Raw genomic sequence first — 24366 nt, forward strand, 5'->3', positions numbered from 1 at the left:
CCTTCCAGGGATATTTTGAGGACATACTGCTGATAAGAAAACATTCTCTGAGAGAATATTGATGACAGTTGTTTTGTGGCCAGAGAAAGAGAGGGCAGTCAGCAGTAATTGGGGGCCATGTTTAGCCACCCAACCACCCATTATCATTGGTACTCAGATTGATTCTAATGCATCATAATAATACAGCTTATAATCCACATATAGGGGGGTAATTTATTGTCAGGTGGTGATTGTTAGTAATTACAAGCTGTTTGAACATATTCAGAACATAACATAGGTGTAGCATCTCTTGTTTTCCTTTCTTCCTTTGTTTGCAAGTCTAATTTTATACCCTTCTGCCTATTCTATTTTCTCCTTTTACACTTTATAATATAGTATTGCTGTTATTCTTTAAATAAGCTAGTGTCTCGATGGACAGCTAAAATACCGGGCACAGATTTGGAAAAGCAGTTTAAGTAGCCAAGTCCAGTTTAAGAATGGTGGTGGATTTTATCACTCAGCTTTATTAATGGACCTCCTTCCTGCTGTATTGCATTTCTTTTCCTAGTGCATTAATTTAAAAGCCCTCGCCTCTCCCATTAACCCCTTTGGCTGGTGTTAACTCATTCCTGGGCATCTGTTGCCATAGCTGCAGCCACCCCTCAGCTGGAGCCCTCTTGCTAGCCCCTGCAGAGGCCATGCTGGGCTGGCCTGCTTATTCCAGGCGTCAGCTGTTAGGCGAAGGGCAAGAGCTTCATGACCTCAGAGGTCAAACAGCCTGTCCCATGTGTCTACGCCCTGTCTTTTTTTTTTTTTTCCTTAGCAGCAGAAGGGTATGTGGCTGTCCAGCCTCAAGGCTGGGAACCATGTGTGGGAATATTACCAGCACTTTTCCTCCCTCACCCCCTCCTGGGCACCCAAGCAGGTAGCCCAGCACCATATTCAGAAGATGATCGATATTTCCCCTTTGTTTTTTTTTTTTTTTTTTTTAAGGAAAAAAAATTTATTAGGTCCAGGAATTGAAGAAAATTTGGTATAGTTACGAGTACATGCAGAATCTGATGGTCAGAAATTAAATCTATTTAGGTCCAGCCTAAGGTTCTCAGAGCCTACCTACAGGCACAATCATAGCGGTAATATCCTCAGAAACCAGGATAAATCTCCTGTGCCTTTGTTTAATGAACTAAATAGATCATTGTATCACCAATATCTGCCCGTAGCCCATTTTCAGTAAGATGAATTTTCTTGTTCATGAGATCCACGTGGAAAACAGCATGCTCAGAAATGGGGGTCTTTTCAGTGTGCTCTTTTCCCAGGACAGGAACTCGCCGAGGCCCCAACACTGGATCGTCAAATCTCATCAGTTTCACTTTGGAAAGGTCTTTGATTCCTCGGTCCACTTTCATTAAACGCCTGAGTATAGAATCACGGTTATCTCCTTGCCTGATTTCAATTTTGGTTGAGAAGTGGCCACTGAATGGTTGAGGATTCAGTAGGGAAACTAATACACCAGGTTCTGTTCTAAAAACATTAAGTGGTTTCCCAGGACAGCAATCTTCCCTGACTTTATCTTCTGCTTCAGAGGCAAATTTGACTTCTATATGTTCTAGCTCAAGAGAGTTGGTCAGGTAGACTATGTTCTCCATGAGCACTGCCTGTTCATCAAATTCTAATTGCAAATCCAGAACACGAGGTCCCATCTTCTCCAGATTTTCCTTAATCATGGCGACAAATGGCATCACTTTCTTCATGTATTTCTTCAGTTCTGGCAAACTGCCTAGTTCACCAGCAATGACTTTGTTATCAGGCAATTTTCCACTGTTGTTCTCAAAGTGATTACGTAGAACTGACAGGGTGATGTGTTGCCAAGACGGATAGTTCTTTGCCACATAGATGGTGCAATGTGAAGGCTTTTCAGGGGGCTGCTTGTCAGTCTTCTTCCCTTTAGCAGGCATCATATAGTTCTTGAGTCGCAGCCTAAGGTCATGTGCTACTTCCATGAGATACTGTGAGGAACGTATCAAGCTTTCATCCACAGGACCTGCCAGAGGCCATGAAGCAGTCATAATTGAGTCAGGCTTTCCCAGGAGTGTCCAGATGTGCTCACACAAATGCGGGCAGAATGGAGCCAAGAGAAGCGTCTGAACTTCAATAAACCGGAACACGAGGTCTCGGTGCATCCCTTCTATGGCCAATTCACGGTACTTATCTTTTGCGGCCTGAAACTCAAAAAAACCTGTTTTCAAAGCTTCTTTAAACATCATCTTTTCATAGTTTTGATCTGTCTTTATAATTCCTGCATTCATTTCACTGGCAAAAACTTTATCATTGAAGGTATTGGCAGGACCACTTCTTAGGCTATCCCAGTTGGCAACCATTTCTTTCACCCATTCCACCCAGGTATATAGGCGGAGAATACCTGCATCTGCCATGGCTTCCACAAAGTTAGCATCTTCAACAGTGTCACCAGCATCAGCTAGAGCCAAGCGCATTCCATCAGCTGAGTATTTATCAACAGCTTGGGACAAAGTGAGGAAGTTGCCTGTGGATTTTGACATCTTCTCAGAGTTGAGGAGGAGATGTCCATTCGCTCTCACAGCTACAGGCCATTTATCACATTCTTCTGGCCACATAGCCACATGATTATAAAGGAAATATGAAAGATGATTTGGAATAAGATCCTTGCCAGAGGCTCGAAGATCCACAGGATACCAGAACACAAATTCCTGCTTTAACTGATCTAATTTTTCCTTTGGGATCTGAGTCTTAGGAAATGGAGCTTCCTTGAAGAAAATATAATCCCAAACCTCCTTGGTCATTTGCTGTGGTCTGATGCCCAACGGAGACTCTGCTTGCCCACGCAAGTTACCTCCCTGCAGCAGGTGTGCAACTGTGTAAAAGGCCATGTAAATAGTAGAGTCAGACAGCGATTCAATCAGCCACTGCTCATCCCACGGCAAACGAGTACCTAAGCCGTAAGTTCTCGAGCAAGCGTGTTCCTGCAGCCAATCTAAGGTTGCTTCAAAATTCCTCCTAGTCTCCTCACAGTACGTTTCCAGGTTCTTTAAGCATTGGGATGTCTGTTTTCTCCAGTTCTCTTCTCCATAATCCAAGTACCACTGGTCACACAGGGCCACAACGCATTCATCTGAAGACCTGGACATAACTTGTTTCTCTGGTTCCATGTAAATATATGCATCTCCAGTGTCAATCATCTTGTTTCTAATAGTCTTCTTCACGTCTTGGACCTTCTGTCCTTTAAATCCATCCACCAACATTACACCATCATAAAAACCTCTTAGGTACAATTTCTCCTTTGCTTCTGCAAGTTTTTCTCGGTCATTCTGGCTCTGAATTTTCAATTCATCACATATAGTTACAGCAGAAAGCTTTCCAAAATCTGGGATTTCAATGACTGGCACAGGTTCAAATGGCAAGACCATGTCATCTCTAATTCCGTACTTCACTCGTAAAGCCTGCTTTTTCTTCAAGTCTCTGAGGGCAGCAAAATCATCAGGAGAATCAGAAGGAACACTTGTGACCACACCAGTGCCTTTATCCTCCTTGATGGTGAGCATTGGGAGAACATAGATCACCTTGTAAGATGTTAAAGGTGCAGAAAGTGATGCGCCAAGAATATCCTCTCCCATTAACTCTTTAACAACAGGTACCACTCCATTGTCCTTGGTAAAGCCCTGGTATGACATATTTCTTGCAGCTCTTTGGGTGCAGATGAATATATTGCCATTCATTGTCTCAAATCCAATGTACTTCATATCAGGGCGAACCCAACAGTTTGTTTGTCCAAACATAGTCTCAGGTCTGAGAGTAGCAGCTACCAAGAAGATATTTTTCCCTTTCAAGCCACTTAATTTAGATGGGTATGGCTCAAGCACTTTCAACTTGATTAAAGTATATTCCTGAGGTCCAACACCCTCCCCAGTTTGTCTGTCATGATCCATGCAAGGCTGTCCATCTTTTGGAGAATAAATGGTATACCGCTTCCCAAACTTAATTCTGCTTCTTTCTTTTAATGTTAGAAACTGCCACCTGACAAATGAATCATAGTAAGGATTAACATCAGTGGTGATGAAGGACCGGCGCCAATCTACCTTCAAACCCATTCTCTTCAGATCCTGGACAGCCAGTGGTGGGAAATATTCAAGCCAATGCTCTGCTTCAGAAAATTTGACTATCTCATCATCAGAAAGGCCGAGGGACTTCATAATGTCCCACTGGTATTTAGAAGATCCAGCTTTAGCAGCTGCTTTACTCTTTTTTCCTTTAGCTTTATCCTTAATTATTATATCTTCTGTTTTAACATTGATTTCTTCCTCTTCCTCTTCCTCATCTGGAAAATCAGGGGGGCAACCATAAAGTTCTACTTCTCTTTTCAATTTATCAGCACATGCCTTAATGGGCATTCCAGTACAGTGTAAACCAAAAGGAAACAGGCAAGTCTTCCCTTTCAGTCTCTGGTACCCTACTGCAAACTCACATTTAGATAAAGAAAATGTGTGTCCCAAGTGAAGGCGCCCATTCATATATGGATATGGGAAGGTTACAAAGTACTTGTCCTTGCTGGTCTGTTTCTCTAAATTAGATGCATTGACCTCAAACACCTTCTTGGCATCCCATTTTTGTTGGACTTCTTTCTCAATCTTCTTCAAAAAGTCCACTTTGGCTGTTCCTTTTCTTTCCGCCATGGCGCCGCCCAGCAGACTGTGAAAACCCACGACAGTGACCTCGGTGATCCCCCCAAAGGAGTGGTTACTATCTTTCCCCTCCCTCTCGGGACTGCCAGGCCTAACACGACACTAAAGCACACACTGCATGCCTGATGAGGCAATCTCTGGCGCCTCCCCTTTGTTTTGTGAGTTTCTTCTTTACACACCTGCGGCAGCTGTGGGGACTCTACACAACTTGTGTCTGTTCACTGAAATAATTGCCAACAGTTTTATGGAGCATCTCTTGTGTGTATTTTTGCCCATTTACAGATTTGATTATATCATTTGCAGAATGGAAACGTGGCTTTCCACTGCTTATTCTCATTCTCATAGATCTTCAAGGAGAGAAGACCCTTTTAAAAACAAAATGGTAAGGACGTGCACATGGTTATGTTAATATCACACAGGCAAAAGTCAAGACCTTCAGGAGGTTCCTCAGGCACAAACTGACCAGGTAATGAACACATCGTGTACAGATTGTTGTTTGAGTCACTAGCCAGCACCATCCTATAAGAAATAGCTCAGAAGAGAAAATGTTGGGTATCTCTAATGTGTGACCACTTTCTGCCCTAGGCTTCTGCACTAGGCCAGAGCAAACATGACTCCCACACATGCAGCTTGGGCTGGTTCAGTGGGACTTGAGGAAAATGTTCAAAGGTGGAAAGATTCCACATAGACCAGTAGTACGGAGTTGGAAAGGAAATTTTAATTTTGTCTGTGCTGTGCCAGCTTTGCCAGACAGCTGGCAAGGATAAATCTGTGGATTAGCTCCAGACTCTCAAAAATTCATAACCATTTAGCCCTTTACCTTGACTTTAACAGGAATGATGTTATAGAGTCGACAACAGCAACATTAATGAGTATCCTTGACAGAGTATCCTCTACCCTTCAAAATACTCTCACAATTAATATCTCTTGTTTAACCATCTCACCAACCCTGTAAAATCAGTGTTGTTGTTGTCTGTGTTTTTGAGATGAGGGAACCAAGTCATATTAAATGACTGGCCCAAAGTCACATAACCAGCAAATTGATAAAAGTCTTCTAACTCCAAACCCTGAGGTACAGGCAATACACACAGCCCTGTCCCCCTGCTTGCTAGCCCACTGCCACCACCATGTCCCCAAAACTCTGGGTAAACAAATTAAGACCCATGCAGAAATTCACTTGAAAAACAAAAGTAGCCTTCTTACAAAAGAATTAATGACTTTCCATATGTGTGCATGCTAAGTCGCTTCAGTTGTGTCTGGTTCTTCCCCTTGGCCTGTAGCCCGCCTGGCTTCTCTGTCCATGGAATTTTCCAGGCAAGAATACTGGAGTGGGTTGCCATGCCCTCCTCCAGAGGATCTTCCTGACCCAGGGATTGAACCCAGGTCTCTTCCATCTCCTGCATGGGCAGGCAGGTTGTTTACCATGAGCACCACCTGGGAAGCCTGACTTTCTATATGAATTCACTACTAAATGTTACCTTTGTTCATAGATTACCAGTTACTGGGCAACCTGGAGGTGGATGGGGGAAGCCAGGGAGCTCATTGGAATGTGAAGAACAGCACAAGTTAAAGCTCCTGGAGACTGAAGAATCCTTCTGAAAATCAGATAAAACATTCTGAAGAGACAGTCATTATGCATAGTAGTACTATAAAGATAAGCAAGGAATAATTAACACAAAATTCAGAATAGTGGTTATCTCTGAGGGGAGATGGAAAGAATTAGGGGAGGGGCACATGGTGGCCTTTAAAGTTCCTGCATGCATGCGTGCTCACACAATCGTGTCTCTCTATGACCCCCTGGACAGTAGACCACCAGACTCCTCTGTCCATGGGATTCTCCAGGCAGGAATACTGGAGTGGGTTCCCATTTCTTTCTCCAGGGGATCTTCCTGAGCCAGGGATGGAACCCACATTTCTTGCATCTCCTTCATTGGCAGGCAGATTCTTAACCACTGTGCCACCTGGGAAACCCTTAAAAGTAATAGTTATATTCTTTTTCTTCAACTGCCTGTTGTATATACAATTTTAAGTGCACCGTTTTTTGGGGGGCTTTTTGTCCTCTCTTTTTTTAAATTGGAGGATAATTGCTTTACAATGTTGGGGTGGTTTCTGCCATACAAAAAACACGAATCAGCCCTAAGTATATAATATCCCCTCCCTCTTGAGCCATGAATCATTGTTTTTTATACTTCACATTTGTCTCTTATAAATTCCTCTTTATAACTACTCAATATTTAATTTTTAAAAATAGAAAAAAGTATGAGTCAGTGGAAACATAAGACTTGATATGCAGAAATCAGCTGTACATTATAAGGAACACTGCTCTTGAAAGCTAGGCGCACTTTGTTCTTTGCTTTGTTTTGTTTTAGCTGCACTTTGATAAAATCCTCAGCTAGCTCTGACAGTGTCTTCCAGCGACATACCAGTTAGTTTCTCAAGATGTGATTTGTGAGGAGGGTAAGCCTTCCCAGAATTTTGCTAGGGTCGCTGAGCATTTTAGCTGCCTTGCCCCTCCCCTCCCCTCCCCTCCTTTTTGACAGTGAACTTCTAGCTTCTGGAAGAGGAAAGAACAGTGGCATGGTCATTTGGGAATTTGAAGCTAAGTGCTTGAACTGTAACCATGGATTTATGGGTTGTTACCCAAAGACATATTATCTTTATGGCTTTCCTTGGTGTCGCACCTGACAGAGAACGCAGTGGATGAGTGGGCTTGTGTATTTATTTCCATCACTGGTTGGTTTCTCTCTGGCCAATCTAGGCATGCTGTAAGCATAGGCTGACAGGAATTATGGCTTTTCTTCCATGTGGAAATAAGTGGATAAGCAAATACTCCCAGCCTGATTTTCTTTCCAATTCATTATTTACACAGAATTCACCTTGTGTAATCATTTTCAAATCAAATTTGCTCTACCAGTCCCTGTAAGCTTTGCTCTGGAGATCGTCACCAACCTAGACGTCTTTTATTTTTTAACTGCTTATGTCTCTTCCATGTTAATACCAACTTAAAAAAGAAATAAAGAAAAAAAAGAAACACGAATGGATTAAAGGTAATGTCACTAGTGGCCTGGAGATTCACTCAGGAAGAAAATTTCAGTTACAGCAGAAATGGATAAAAGGAAAGAAAGTCAATAACTCACATGTGTTTGCTATTTGGACTACTATTGCTGTATTAAAATATTCAGGAGGACTATTGAATTAAATGGGGAAAAATACGTCATATATAAGATAGATTCCAGGAAAGGCACTTTTATGAATAGTGTTCCAGAATCACAAACTGCTGACCAAATCACTTGCATACGAATTACTCCTAGAGTAGGCTGATACATACAGTGGGTGTCCTCTGCCCAGCTGTCACAGAGGTCCATGCTGTGACCTCCCTTTCTAACCTTCCTTTGTCTTCCTGGAAAGCTGGCCATGAAGAGCACTGCCCACTGCCCCCTATCCTGGTCATGGATAATTGAGACGTGACACTAACTTATTGTGGTTTTCCTCCACCATAGATGAGGTGATCACGAGAGGAGAGCCTGGATACAAATGCCATTAATGCTTTTGGAGAAAAAAAAGCAAGTGGGTTTTGGCAGCAGGTCTGGTGGGTTTGGAGGAAGGCAACACTGGAAAATCTTCTGAGGATTTTATTAGCAGTACCGCTTTTAGAAAATGCATCAATCAAATAAGAGGCATATACGTTAGTCCTGCTGTTCTTTCTGGCAGTGCTGTTGGTAAAGAATTGGTTAAAGAGAAGCCATCTTATTCTTCATTTAAATACAGTCCCCACTATTATTAATGGCTGGTTCCTATACTGGTACTTTCCTGTTCTTTTCGCCTGAAGTAATCATAACACTCCCCTCTCTCCTCACCCGTAATAGCCCCTGTTTACCAAAAGGTATCAGAGGTAATGCCCAGTATGGTTAATGTATTAATAATGATTACTAGTATTCTACTACTAATTAAGCTAGGCATTGCAGTGGGGCTTTTCTTCCAACGTATTTTCTCTTTTAATCCTTACCAGAACCCTATGAGATAGGTACTTGTTGTTATCCTCATTTTTCAAATGTGGAAAATGAAGAACAGAGTCACTTCATTAGAATCATGCAGCTAATAAGCTGCAGGCCAAGATTAGAACTCAGATGTAATCCAAAACCACGATCTTAATCATTGTTACAACTTCATTTTTTCTTTGCTTGAGGTCATACAGCATTAAGGGTTGAGAGTTTATTATCCTTGGTCTCGGCAAAGGCATGAAGGGAGTTGTTGAAAGTGTGTTTCAGGTTTCCAGAAAACCTCAGTCATTTTGAAACATGAAGGGAAGTGGGGACAGTGTGACGTTCTGTATAGTAAAGGCTTTTGTTATTTTCAAATTGAGGTGGAGTTTAAAAACCCAAGTTGGGCTGGACTGTAGAGGTAAAGAAGCCAGATCGGGGCCAGGGTTGCTGGCCCAAAGCAGAGCCATTAGTCACTGGCTGCTGCGGCTCCATGTGTATATATAGCATTGCCCTTACTGGTCGAGGATCTCTCTGCTGAGGCAGCTAGTTCTCAAGCCAGAGTTCCCATTATCAGTAGGATTTAACACTTGACTTGTTTATAGTGCTCATAGCCAGTGTCCCACCCCCTAACTTAGACCATGGCCTTCCAGTTAGTGACTTGCAGAGCAAGTCAACAACATAGTTGAATACCCATCCTCTCAGAGTCCCACACACTAGGGAACACAAAATGACTCCAGTTTTTTAACACTCTACTTCTAGGAGCCAGGAGTAATAAGTAAACTGATATAGAAAATACTCTCCACTCATACCCATCCCCCCAAACAAGAACACTTTCTATTATAGGTTTTAGACTTAGCACAAATACAGCCTTATCTGCTACACTTTTAAGATACCCACAGTACCTGTAACTGACTTCTCTCTCAAAACTCACTTTAAAATAATCTTCTCCCGCTTAGCATCACTTCCTCTATGCTCCTCTCCCACCTCCACCACCTCCTCTCGTACTAGCAGAGTAGCTACCTCCCTTTTCCTCACACCCATTTAGCCATTATCAAACAATAATTTTGTTTTCACATTTGTCTCTCCCATTACTCTATGAGCCCCTCAAAGAGCAGAGAAACATGGATTTTTCACCTTGGGACCATCAAATGCTACATGGATTTAACATGGTTGTTAAATTAATATTCAGAATGTATCCTGAAGCTCTGCCATAACCTCACTCAAAGATTCGGGTTGACCACATGTGTTGTTTTCACCATTCTTATTTACAGATGAGAAAACTGAAACTCTGTGTTTCGCAAATGTGTAGTGGGCATAAGAGTCATCTAGGTTGCTTGTTCAACAGGCAGATTCTTGGCACCACTCAGATGAAAACCTCAGCCGTGGACCCTGGAACTTGGCTGTTTAGACAGCACTCCAGGTGATTCTGATGCACATGATTGGAATGCACTTGGACAAACACGGGTGTAAGTGATTGCTGCACCACAAGTAAATAGTGGAGCCAGAGCTCAAACTCAGCCCTCCTAATTCCAGATCTAGCCCAGGCTATATTTATCTTTGTTTTACTCTATCTCCTATGGCAAGAAGTGGACTGAAACATGTTGGAAAGATTTTCAGCGACAAGGGCTAAAGCAGAACGGCTTGTGGATTAACCTCTGGGCTGTTTATTTGTTTTTCCTCCAAGAGATCTTGCCAGACTTCCAACAGCATAGCTGCGGGGTTGCCAAGTCATCTCTTACGCAACTTGCCTCAGAAAAGCATTGACCAGAGAGCTTTAGGAACTTTCAGAGTTTTATGCTTCTATTTTGTTGTTTCTCCACTCACACCCCTCCACCACCAACCATGCCATTAACCTAAAGAGCAGGTTCAGTACCTGAAATGCAATTAGTTTATTAAATAGTAAGATTTCCAGTTGAAAGCCAGTAGTTACACTATCTGGGATCAGACAGTAATAGTCATGTGTCTGTCTCAAAACCAGGAAACGAAATGTGTGGCTTATCCAGCAATTAGGAGAGATGTTAAAGGAGCTGGTGTCTAGTAGCATTTTTGTGGCCCAGTTATGCTTCTTTCTGGTTTTCTTTCTGTAAGTGTTAGATGAGGGAATACGTGGCATGTGATGATGCAATCCTAGGGACGAGAGAACCACAGTCAACCATTCACCCTTGACCAGCGTAATATGAGTTCACTGGTATCTCAGAAGCCCAAGAAGCCAAGAGTGGGGAATTACGGACCTCAGCAAAGCCCAAGACAGCCTCTCTAGGACAGCTCACCTCTGCTCTTACTGACAGAGGAAGCCCTCCAAGGTTCCCATCGTAGAGCCTGCTGGGACTCCACCACCCCTGCCTCTGACTTCAACCTGTTTTCCTGGCTCACATTCAGCTCATCACATTGAATTGACAAGGACTATCTCTGAGATTCTTCAACTCACTCATGCCAGATCACCCTGAAATAACTAAGGAGGCCCCTGCTTCAACTTAGGGAAGTGGGAGAAGAGACCCCCACACAGCAGCCAAATAGTTTCTTTCTTAAACAGAAAAAAAGAAAGGGAATGATAAGGGAAGTGGGGTTAAATCACAACTAAGTACTTGGTCTGTGTCAGATCTCAGGTTCTGCATTCTTTATAGTGTGGTGATAGGATATAGCTCAGTGGCTAAAAGTGTGGGATCTGGCGCCACACTTCCTGAATCTGAATTTCACCTCCAGCATTAACTCCATCTGGGACCCTGGGTAACTTCCTAACTTCTTTGTGTCCCATTTTGCTTATCTGTAAAATGGATCTAATGATAAATCTTACCTATCTCATAGGATTGTTATACAGATTAGATGAAATATCTCATATAAAGCCTTAAAACAGTGTTTGGCATATAATAAGCATTTAATCAGCTTCTCTGGTGGCTCAGCAGTAAAGAATCTGCCTGCAATGTAGGAGACACAGGAGACTCGGGTTCCATCCCTGGCTTGGGAAGATCCTCTGGAGGAGAGCATGGCACCCCGCTGTAGTATTCTTGCCTAGAGAATCCCATGGACAGAGGAGCCTAGCGGGCTGCAGTCCATGGGGTTGCAAAGAGTCAGACACGACTGAAGCAACTAAGCATGCATTCACACAAGCAAGCATTTAATCGATATTAGGAATCAACATTATTATCATTAGCTTAGTACCTGAAAGATAGATACCATTATTTCTAACTGCAGGTGAATAAACAGGCTAAAGAGTTTTCGAAACTTGCCTAAAGTCACACAGCTAGTAAATAACAGAGCCAAGACTTGATCTGAGATCTGGGCCCCACATCTGTACTCCTCCCACTGTACCCTGATCCCTTCATAAATGTAGAGTAAACGCTGTGAGTTCCTTGGAGAGGCATATGCCAAAATGTTTGACCTTCATTGTCACTACACCCCAACCCCACTGCAACTGCCGTCTGGAGGGCTAGCTTGGCACCCTAGCTTCTTATATATCTAGTTTAAAACCTTTAACATTCCTATTACTGCTCCAGTATGGAGGTGGCTCTCTCCAGGACTCTTCAGCTTATCGATTAGAACAATGAGTCTTCCAGCATGAAGGTTACTTTGTGAAACACCCTGTATCCTGAGGTTCTCATCCGCAGACCCTGAGGATCTAGCTCTGCCCCACCACACTCACAGCTCATGAGAATACTTACTTACTATGTAAGCCAGCATAAAAACCTTTCCCTTTCCCTTTATTTTTTTTCTTTTCCCTCCCTTCCTCCTCTCCCCCTTCCCCAAGAAAGAATATGTTGTGATATCCTGATCCCTTTGAGTGGTTCCTTGATCCATCCTTGGTAATACTCATAAAGAGGTAAAACCCTCGCTTGCCTAGTAGCGTCATCTCTCTCAAGCCTCTGGGGAGCCTTGTCTTAAAGCCCCCATCAATTCTCTGACCCTGCATGGCCATGATGCAAGCTGTGGCATCACTGGTGACGTCTGTGATCAGACAGAGAATGAGGGTGTGCCTGGGGTGTCAGTGCATTGTTCACAAACAATGACGGATTGTTAATTTTCAAAGAATATGAAGAGGGATTTAAAATAACACGTACAATGCACAATATTGCTTCCTGAGCAACAAATACCAAACAGAAGATAAACTCTTGAGCCCTAGGCTTAATGTAGACCCCAAACATGATTTATCCTGCTGCTTCCTTTCCCTTAGCTGCAGAACAGAAAATACAATGTTATTGAGTTCTAAGACACCCCACCCTGCCCTTGTGCCATAATCTTCCACAACATAGACCTTGCAAACCTACTGCATGCAAGGTCCTGTGTAATATGCTAGAGATGTTTTCTGCCATGTTCCATGCAAGCATTTTCTTAACTTCCTCTCTTTTCCTTTGTCTTGGTATTCCTAGTGTTATTTCCAGGTACATGCATGCTAACTCAGTCATGTCCAACTGTTTGTGACCTGCTGGATGGTAGCCTGCCAGGCTCCTCTGTACCTAGATTTCTCCAGGCAAAAATATTGGAGTGGGTTGCCATTTCCTACTTCAGGGGATCTTCCTGACCCAGGGCCCAAACCCCCTCTTGCATCTCCTGCATTGGCAGGTGGATTCTTTGCCACTGAACCACTGGGTTTATATATAGTACAGTGGCTAAGAGCATGAACTGTGGATCAGTGGAGCAAGACTGCCTGGGTTTGAATCCCAGCTCCACTGCAAGCTAATGTATGAGGTTAGCTTGTATAGGTCACTTAACTTTTCTGGTTCTGTTACCCTCATTAGTAAAATAGGGATAATGAGAGGTCCTACTTTATAGGGCTTTGAGTTTCAAATTAATGTATATAAAGTGCCTAGAACAATGCTTAGCACATAATAAGAATTTTAAAAGTGTTAACTATTATTGGTCTTATAATTACTATCATTCACCGTTTATCTAAATCCTGATATGTTCCAGAGGTTTGATGTCTTACCCAGCTTTGAACCACCATTTTCCTTCTGCAGAAATAACTAGGAGCTAAGTTCTTTTCTGGATCACACAATGCCATCTTATATGGGTATGGCTCTATGAAATAGGCATTGCAGGTAAGCCCCACTTGGACAATTACTGAGTCCTTGCAGAGTTAATTTATTTAAAAGCCTATTTATTGGCACCTACTTTGAGCTAGTCACTGTAGAATATACAAAAGTAAATGAGGTTTATATTCCCTACCCTCAAGGTATTAACAAATATGGCTGCTACACACACATTTATTTTAGTAAGTTTAATAACTTTAAATTCTCAAGAAATTCCAGTCAGTTCTTTCTTACCCATAAAGAATTTCTCTGTGATGACAATTATCTCCCTATCTCCAAACCTATCATTGTTAAAGTTAGTATTTCTGTAATTGTGATTCTCTTACATTATCAGCATGTTTGGACTATAATACCATTTTATCTGCTCTCTCTCCATCTAAAATATTCATAAGAAACCCACTAAAATAGATTTCATCTTAATACAACAACAGAATAGTATCCCATTTTAAATAGTTTGGCATCTGCGCCTGGGAAGAACAATGTCTGTGCAGGCCTCCCTTATATATACTCATAGATTTCCTTATTAATTTGTTTAAAATTATTTACTGAACATGTTCTCTATGTCAGACACAGTATCTAGGCATTAGGAATAACGAGGAGGAATAAGGGATTCCAGAGCCTAGGAGGAGAGACAACCACAGAAAAAGCTGATGAAAATATAATGTAGTAAGAGCTGTGATAGTAATGTTTTTAATGATCTAGGGGAACACAGTCAATAAAGGGGCTCTTTTGGAGGGGGTTTAGTAGGATGGATAAGTCTCTGGTCATTGGCATTAGAGCTGTCTGGGCTGGTATATCTGTTCTACCACTTATTAGCTGTGTGATATTGAGCTGATGACCTAAACTCTCCATGCCTCAGTTTTGTTATCTGTATAGTGTAGTTGCTGCTACTGCTGCTAAGTCGCTTCAGTCGTGTCCGACTCTGTGCGACCCCAGAGGCGGCAGCCCACCAGGCTCCACCGTCCCTGGGATTCTCCAGGCAAGAACACTGGAATGGGTTGCCATTTCCTTCTCCAATGCATGAAAGTGAAAAGTGAAAGTGAAGTCACTCAGTCGTGTCCGACTCTTAGTGACCCCATGGACTGCAGCCTACCAGGCTCCTCCGTCCATGGGATTTTCCAGGCAAGAGTACTGGAGTGGGGTGCCATTGCCTTCTTCTCCGGTATAGTGTAGTGCAATAACTCAAATATATGCTGTCTCTCAGTAGACTTTGAACCCTTGAAGGCTAGGACTACTTCTACATCATCATCTTAATTATTACCGTGTTATGATTACTACCTTAGCAAGTGCTCAATATGACCCAGAAGCCATGCTAAGTTCTTCACCCACATTATCTAATTTAATCTTCAATAAACTTTTAAGGTAGATACTATTATTTTCCTAATTTTGTTGCTTGACATTTTTCTCATCAAATGCAGTTCTTTATTCAGAGCACTTATCATAATATGTAATTATTTTATATCCCCCTCCTTCACTGTAGTGTTAGCTTCATAAAACCAAGGATAAGGCCTGCTTGGCTCACCATTATATCTTCAATATCTAGAATAATGCCAACACATAGAAGATACTCAGTGAACATACACTAAAATATGAAAGGAATATTGGAAGGCAGGCTGTCAAAAAGAGAAGAAAAGAAAAGAGAATTAATGATCACATTACAGTTACTAAGTAGCAGAGCTGACTGGTCCAGACCCATCTGACTCCCTTACCCGTGCTCTTGATCCCTAGGCAAGATTACTTCCTACCCTTGAGAGACTTTCAATAGATGTTTGTTGACAAAATTCTCTCCTCAACTTTGTACAGTACTGTGTAATCAAGTTATAGCAAGCATAAAAAAACAATGGATGTAAACCTGAACAAAAGAAAGAAAATTGTAGGCGAGTAAATTATCAGAGAAGAGCTTATGTCTTAATAAAATATATCTGGCAAAATGGCAGCAATATACTAAAATTGTTTCAAAGGAAATATTGGAAATAATTAAATCTACTACAGGATGAGGTTATCACAGAATATGTGTGTGTGTGTGTGTGTGTGTGCATTGTCTTCAAGATCAAATAACTTTGACAGTACTTGAGTACTTAATCAGTGAAGCATAAACAATGCAAAAATAAACAGATGGCAGTAGTGATTTGATAGTTATGTGGTGATACCAGCTTAAAGTAGGTGTTCACTTCCCAGTCTTTTACATTTTTTTGGTGCTAATGAACTCTTGTTCCAAAGTGCTAATCTTCAATCAGCTTACCTAGGGCACACTTATTTATAGCCACTCTACAGCTTATGATGTCTTGAGGAGTTGCCACACAAGCAGAACAAGAGAACCAGCCTAGCAGGACATGATCTACAGACTTGGGTGAGACATTTTGAAGACCATTTGACAACCCTAGCACTTAACCTTCTGAATATTCTTGGCTCCTGCCCATGAGTGTGGGACTCATAAGAAAATGAGCAATCTCTTCCTTTAGTGACATGGAACTACCTAAAAAAATTGTTAGATGTCCATTTGTAGTCTGATAAGTTAATCAAGACTTAACTTTTCAACCATTAAGTGATGATTCATAACAGATGTTTAGCACAGCATGTTTTGTTAATGCACACCTTAAATCCAGATTGCTGCCAGAAATGATCATCTGGATTTCTCTTTGAAAGTAAAAACTTACAAGCTTGCTTATATATATGGCTGTGCCTATACGGGGAAAAGATTATAGCCAATAAGATCAAAGTGAATTATTAATTATTAATTGGTATCTATCCCTGGTTATAACTCTTAAGTAAATTCTTACATATAAATTCAGTTGTCCTGGATAGAGAATCAGTTTAGCAATTATGCCATCCATTTTAAGGCAATTTATCATTCTGGAAAGGTATACAAATAATAAATGAGTGCCATTGCATAGATTGCTTATTGTGCCCCAAATCAATATAAGTTAGATTTTCTTTATTCATTCATTCAAGTATTTCTGGAATACCTACCCCATACTAAACATTAACATAAGAAATGGGGAAACAAAGATGCCCCAAACCCAGTCCTTGACCTAACGGAGTATGCGGGCTAACAGAAGACAAATGTGTATCCAATAACTGTAATTCAAGGCAGAGGTAAATGTTCATTGTTCTTGCTTCCTGGAATGCTTCTCAAGCCTAATCCTCTATTCGCCACCTAGGAGAAAACCCTATCCCTTTTAAAGACTTTTTTCAAATGATTCTTTGCCAGTGAAGGCTTCCCTGACTATTTCTCATCTCCTCCACCTCTCAACCCTGAACACATATGTCCAAACCCATTCCAGCAGGTTTCATTACTCCATCTTTGTTCCTACAGCACTTTACTCATAGTTTGTTACAGCACTGATTATAATGATTTGTATTTGGTTGTTTATATGTCATGCCTCTCATGGTATGGTGAGTTCTTCCAGAATAATAAATGACTTTTGTTCATCTCTGTATGCCTAGTCACTAACACAGAACATGGCATATACTAAGACTCAATAAAAGCTTGGTTTGGTTTGGGAAGAAGTGGAGAATAAGCAAATATATGAAAATCAAATTCTAGATAAAATATTATGAGAAAATATAGGAAGAAGTGATTAATTCCAGTGAGGTGGCTTCACAGACAGTGGCATTTGAGAAGATCCTTGAGAAATGAGTGGGATTTGACAGGTGGAGATGGGTGTTGGGGGAAGGGAGGGAGATGAGAAGGGCATTTAAAGCAGAACTCCTTGAGGATTTAAGAACTGAGCTCACTGTAGCAAAATAATGCTGTTAATTATGCATCATCCTTATCTGTTCACTGTAAACAAGCCTAACAGGAACTCTACTTGCTAACATTTTAACATGCACTGTGAATTAATGTATATTTTGAAAAGAGTGGGATAGTATTGTCCTTTTAAAAAAACTGATAATTTAGTTCATTCTCCCTCCACCCCCACCAAATTAGTCCAGGGCTTGGCTAGGTACATTGTAAACTCTTTTTTAATCTCAAAATTCTATATTGAGAATAATTCCTAATTCTCTTATACATTTCCCAAACTGCTGCAAAAGAAAATATTTTTCACATTAAGGTTCAGTCCTTTTAAACCTAGCTGTTTCCTCTAAGTTGTTCCGCAGCCAGCGGAGAAAATCAAAGTGTAGACTCAGTAATGTCTAAAGGTCCCTTCCAGCTATGACATTCTCTAAAAACTTGCCCGTCTAGTTGGCAATTGAGAGTCAAGATGAACCTAATGATCATTATATAAACTCTTGGCCCAAAGGATATTTGATGCCCATGTTTGTTTTCTTGATCTTATTTACAAGGAGGCTATTTCCAGCCTTGTATGCCTTCAAGGAGAACACTGAAAGCTGGGTGTGAGGACTAGAGCTCCTACAGATGAAGAAACCACCAGTTCTGAAATGTAACTTCTGACGGCAGTAACAAATGCTTAGGGCCATCAATCACTCTTGGGGGCAGGGAGTGGTTTATGGAGGGGAAGCATAGGCAGTCTGTCTAGAATAATAAAAACTAGCATTTCAGAAATTGGCCACATGCATTTACTTCTAATGACCAATCATTGTCCAAAATAACACTTGTGTAAATAACACAGTCATGATTCACCCCTCATATTGCCAGTTTGGAAGGATGTGATGGACGAATGTTAGAAAGCTACTGTTAGGAAAGAGTTGCCTTCCGGTGTATAATTGGCAGGAGTGCATACTGGAAGATAGGAGGAAAGCAATGGAAAGGTTTCTTTTTTAATGCATATCAGTAGTCAGAGGGAAATTTACCAAAATAAAAGACTTTTTGTGCTCAGGTGACTTACAACTATATCTCTCCCAACTGTGCAATATATACATGCATATGCATGTATCATCCACTTCAACATCTTTGCTTACTTGTCATCCCTGCTCTGGAATGTCTTACCCCCTCTTCTTTACCTATTTAATAACTACCCGTAACTCAAGACATATTTGATAGAAATCTTGCCCATTGTTTCAAATCCTGTCTTCTCCTAAAAGTGTTCCTTAAACTTCAGTAACATTCCTAGTCTATACCATTTGAGTCTTTCATTGTTTCCTAATTGTTTACTTGGAGATACCAAAGCATGGTGCCTAAAAGTATACATCCTGTGTGACCTTGAACTACATATGTAAGTCTTCAAAGCCTCTCATCTATTAAATGGAGTTATAAAGAGCCCTTATCTCATCGGGTTGTTTTGAAAGTTAACGCTGCATGCCAAGAGCTGCATGCCAAGAGCTTTACCTAACATATGGCAAGTGTTTGATGGTGGCAGCAATGGATAAAGTGAAGTGAAGTGAAGTCGCCCAGTTGTGTCCGACTCTTTGTGACCCAGTAGACTGTAGCCTACCAGGCTCCTCTGTCCATGGGATTTTCCAGGCAATAGTGCTAGAGTGGATTGCCATATCTTTCTCCAGGGGATCTTCCCAACCCAGGGCTTGAACCCGGGTCTCCCGCATTGTAGACAGACGCTTTACCATCAAGGCCACCAGGGAAGTCCAGTAATGGATAGAGGTGGTGATGATAGTAATAATAGTGATAATAGTAGTAATCAACACCATCATCATCAGTCTCTTCAGTTAGATTGTATCACCTTTAAGGGCAGGGACTGCCTCCTATCTACTTGTACTCTGCTATCCTAACACCCGAAATACTCAATTGGCTAAGTTTATGTTTGTTAATGGTGTGTCCAACTCAATAGTACTGCCTCAAAGATGTGAAATTCCATTAGGAATATATTTTTTTCTTTCCATGGTACTATAGAAGCCCTTGGGTGATTTTTCTTGGTTTGCAAGCATGAGTAGTTTGGATGGAAGCTGGTGAAGTAATCATTTGCAACTAGACTATGAGAAGAATGGGAAATGTCTTAATTATTCCAAGCTCCTGTGGTGTGTACACTTGAAAAGAAAAACTCAGAAAACTAAAAAATGCTGGTTCAAAAATCAAAGAAGAAATAGATATTTCATGTTCATGGATTCTGTTGTTGTTCAGTCGCTAAGTACTAAACTTTGAATGTGAGTGTGTCTGCTATTTGAGTTCATTAAAATAATAGAAAGCAATGCTCTGAAGCTTTAGAGGGAAAGAAGCTATCCAGTATCTTTCCCTATAGACCATTCATTCCATGCTGGAAGAAGACATGCAGAATTATAATATTAATATAGGCAGTGCAATCCTCTCTCATATCTTCCCTTAATAATAATAATAGTAATAATTAGTATAGTATAATATTATTAAAAATGATACTAAGTGTCTTGTTCAGTTCAGTCACTCAGTCATGTCTGACTCTTTGAGACCCCATGGACTGCAGCACACCAGGCTTCCCTGTCCATCACCAACTCCCAGAGCTTGCTCAAACTCATGTGCATCGAGTTGGTGATGCCATCCAACCATTGCATCCTTTGTCATCCCCTTCTCCTCCCACCTTCAATCTTTCCCAGCATCAAGGTCTTTTCCAGTGAGTCAGCTCTGTGCATCAGGTGGCCAAAGTATTGGTGCATCAGTCATTCCAATGAATATTCAGGGTTGAATTCCTTTAGAATTGACTGGTTTGATTTCCTTGCAGTCCAAGGGGCTCTCAAGAATCTTCTCCAGCACCACATAGATAGGAAGACTCAATACTGTCAAGATGTCGGTTTTTCCCAACTTGATTCAGTGCAATTTCAGTCAAAACCCAAGCAAGTTATTTTGTGGATATGAAAAAAAAAATTGATTCTAAAGTTTATGGAGAGGTAAAAGACCTGATCAGAATAGCCAACAAAATGTTGAAGAAGAATGCTATACAACTTTAAGACTTACTATGCTGCTGCTACTGCTAAGTCGCTTCAGTCGTGTCCGACTCTGTGCGACCCCATAGACGGCAGCCCGCCAGGCTCCACCATCCCTGGGATTCTCCAGGCAAGAATACTGGAGTGTGTTGCCATTTCCTTCTCCAATGTATGAAAGCGAAAAGTGAAAGTGAAGTCGCTCAGTCATGTCCGACTCTTAGCGACCCCATGGACTGCAGCCCACCTGGCACCTCCATCCATAGGATTTTCCAGGCAAGAGTACTGAAGTGGGGTGCCATTGCCTTCTCCATAGACTTGCTATAAAGCTACAGTAATCAAGAAAGTGTGGCATTGGTGAAAAATAGACAAATAGATCAATTAAACAGAATAGAGAGCCCAGAAATAGACCCACATGAATAGAATCAACAGATCTTTGATGAATGGAGCAAAGGTAGTCTCTTCAACAAATGTGCTAAAACAACTGTACATCCACATGCAAAAAAATGAGTCTACATACAAATCTTATACCCATTACAAAACTAACTCAAAATGGATCATAGACCAAAATGTAACAAGCAAAACTATAAAACTCCTAGAAGACAACATAAGAGAAAACCTAGATGACACCTTGGATATGGGTATAACTATTTAACTATAATACCAAAAATATGATCCATGAAAGAAAATTTTGGTCACCTAAACTTCATTAAAATTAAAAGCTTTGTGAAAGACAATGTCAAGAGATTGAGAAAACAAGGCATAGACTTGAAGAAAGTATTTACGAAATACATACCTGATAAAGGACTATTATCTAAAATATACAAGGAACTCTTAAAATTCAACAATAGTAAAACAAACAGCCTGATTGAAAAATAGACCAATGACTCATATAGTAAGTGTTAGTTGCTCAGTCGTGCCCGACTCTTTGCGACCCCATGGACTGCAGCCCACCAGGCTCCTCTGTCCATTATATTTTCCAGGCAAGGATACTGGAATGGGTTGCCATTTCCTTCTCCAGGGGATCTTCCCAACCCAGGGATTGAACCCAGGTCTCCTGCACTGCAGGCAGATTCTTTACCAACTGAGCTACAAGGGAAGCTCCACCTCCACTTCATCAAAGAAAATGTATGGATGGTAAATAAGGATATTGAAAAGCTGCTTTCCATCATATGTCATCAGGGCAATGCAAATTAAAACAACAACAAAATACCACTACAAACCTATTAGAATGGCCAAAATCTAGAATACTGATAACACTGAATACTGATGATGTTGTGGATCAATAGGAACTCTCATTTACTGGAGATGGGGATGCAAAATGGTACAAGTACTTTGGAAGAAGCATTGATGACCTCGTTTTTTAAAAATTAATTAATTTATTTTAATTGGAGGCTAATTACTTTACAATATTTTGGTGGGTTTTGCCATACATTGACATGAATCAGCCACAGGTGTATATGTGTCCCCCCTGTCCCAACCCCCACCCCCCACCTCCTTCCCCATCCCATCCCTCTGGGTTGTCCCAGTGCACCGGCTTTGAGTGCCTTGTTTCATGCATTGAACTTGGACTGGTCATCTCTTTCACATATGTTAATATACATGTTTCAATGCTATTCTCTCAGATCATCCCACCCTTGCCTTCTCCCACAGAGTCCAAAAGTCTGTTCTTTATATCTGTGTCTCTTTTGCTGTCTCGCATATAAGGTCATCATTACCATCTTTCTAAATTCCATATATATGCATTAATATACAGTATTTGTGTTTTTCTTTCTGACTTACTTCATTCTGTATATTAGGCCCCAGTTTCATCCACCTCATTAGAACTGACTCAAACGCATTCTTTTTAATGGCTGAGTAATATTCCATTGTGTATATGTACCACACTTTTTTATCCATTCGTCTGCCAATGGACATCTAGGTTGCTTCCATGTCCTAGCTATTGTAAACAGTGTTGTGATGAACATTGGGGTACACATGCATTGACGACTTCTTATAAAACCACGTATGTTCTTACCATAGGGTCCAGTGATTGCATTCCTTTACTGTTTACCCAAAGGAGTTGAAAACTTATGTTCATGCAAAATGTGTACAAAAATGTTTATAGCTGTTTTATTCATAATTGCCAAAACTTTGAAGTAACCACAATGTCCTTCAGTAGGTAAAAAGATAAATGCTGGTATATTCAGACAATGAAATATTATTCAGCACTAAAGATAAATGAGCTATGGAGCCATGAAAAGACTTGGCATAAACTTAAATACATAAGACTAAGTGAAAAAAGCCAATGTGAAAAGGCTACATACTGTATGATTCCAAGTATATAACATTCTAGAAAAAGCAAAACTGTTGAGATGGTAAAAGATCAGTGATTGCTGGAGTTGGGGGAGGGGACAAGGATGAATAAGCAGAGCACAAAGGAATTTTAGGGCAGTGAAATTACCATGTGTGATACGGCTGTATGTTATAAATTTTTCAAAGCCTATAGAATGTAAAACACCAAACTGAAGCCTAATGTAAACTATGGCTTTTGAGTGATTATGATACATCAATATACATTTGCCCATTGTAACAAATGAACCACTCTCGTGAGGGATATTGATAATGGGAGAGGCAGTGCATGTGTGGGGGTGGAAGTATATGTGTAATCTCTGTACTTTTCCCTCACTTTCACTGTGAACCTAAAACTGCTCTAAAAAAAAGTTTTCTTTGGCTTTAAAACAGGTAGGAAGGAGTGAGGGAAGAAAGGAGGGGAAGAGTAGAGGGAGAGAGAAAGAGAGAAAGAAACACTAAAATGCTATCTGATAAACTGTGTTCAAACTCTATGACTTCCTGCCAGTTCAAGCTGTATTGTTTTAACCCTTGTAAAGAGCTGAAATTAAGGCTGTATCCAGCACTTGTCCATCAGTCCATTTCTGTAAAGAGTTTGGCAGATTCACAATGATAAGTGAACCAGATACTGAAACCTAAATACAACAAATTATTTTGCTTGTCATTTCTTTCTAGCTGATAATAGTAGAACTCTGAATGTGGATTCAACTGCAATGACTCTACCTATGTCTGATCCAACTGCATGGGCCACAGCAATGAATAATCTTGGAATGGCACCACTGGGAATTGCTGGACAACCAATTTTACCTGGTATGCTATTTTTAATCACCTCACAAGTGTTTCTTTTTATTGACCATGTGAACATAAATATAACAGTATGACACAACTTATTTTGAAGTTGACATTTACTAGATTCTGCCTAGAGTGTGCATTTTTGTAATATGAGCTTTATAACTCATGAATTACAGGGTGGCCTGTAGTTACTAGTATACTCCCTATTGCACTATGGTCAAGCTAGGGGTATATCAGATGCAGGATATGGTCACTGAACATTTAAGTAGTTCATTGAAATAAAAGTACAAGAGAATTCAGCAAGGAATTATGGTTTGTCTAATTTTATACATTTCTTAAGTGACGCAAATAAACATGGAGCTAAAATGAGAACTTAGACATCCCAAAAATCTTAGGTTCCTAAAGGAAAAGACAGGAGATGGAAAAAAAGACAGGAAAAATAACCCAAAGACTATTGTTAACATTGAATAACTGTTCGAATATTTAAAATAAAGTAACCTGTAAGAGAATGGGCACTGTGTACTAACTCCATCTCCACTAAAGATAAAAGTCAGAATAAAAATGCCATATCATCTGAAGGGTTTTGTTTAGACACAAAAAACTTCCTGAAATGTCAGAGCAATTAACCATTAAAATGGGTTTGTTAATGTGCCTTCAGTTCAGTTTAGTTCAGTTCAGTCACTCAGTCGTGTTTGACTCTTTGCAACCCCATGAATCGCAGCATGCCAGGCCTCCCTGTCCATCACCAACTCCCGGAGTTCACTCAGACTCACGTCCATCGAGTCCGTGATGCCA

The 24366-nt window shown here is 40.8% G+C and overlaps 2 protein-coding genes across 17 annotated transcripts in view; one reads left to right on the forward strand and one right to left on the reverse strand.

The window, feature by feature from the left end:
• Positions 1 to 24366, forward strand: part of ENOX2 (ecto-NOX disulfide-thiol exchanger 2) — a 295896-nt gene that overhangs the window by 181737 nt on the left and 89793 nt on the right. For all 16 annotated transcript variants that reach the window (XM_012107452.4, XM_060407628.1, XM_012107450.5 and 13 more), the window contains one exon: positions 23455 to 23589. In XM_012107452.4, the coding sequence (XP_011962842.1) occupies positions 23493 to 23589 (97 nt within the window). In that variant the 5' untranslated portion in view covers positions 23455 to 23492. The remainder of the gene's footprint in view (positions 1 to 23454; positions 23590 to 24366) is intronic.
• LOC105605606 (leucine--tRNA ligase, cytoplasmic) lies at positions 946 to 4818 on the reverse strand. The gene has a single exon (XM_042241609.2). The coding sequence runs from the start codon at positions 4683 to 4685 to the stop codon at positions 1155 to 1157; it is 3531 nt and encodes a 1176-aa protein (XP_042097543.1). The 5' UTR covers positions 4686 to 4818; the 3' UTR covers positions 946 to 1154.

The sequence above is a fragment of the Ovis aries genome, chromosome X, assembly GCF_016772045.2.
Source record: "Ovis aries strain OAR_USU_Benz2616 breed Rambouillet chromosome X, ARS-UI_Ramb_v3.0, whole genome shotgun sequence".
Taxonomy (NCBI): domain Eukaryota; kingdom Metazoa; phylum Chordata; class Mammalia; order Artiodactyla; family Bovidae; genus Ovis; species Ovis aries.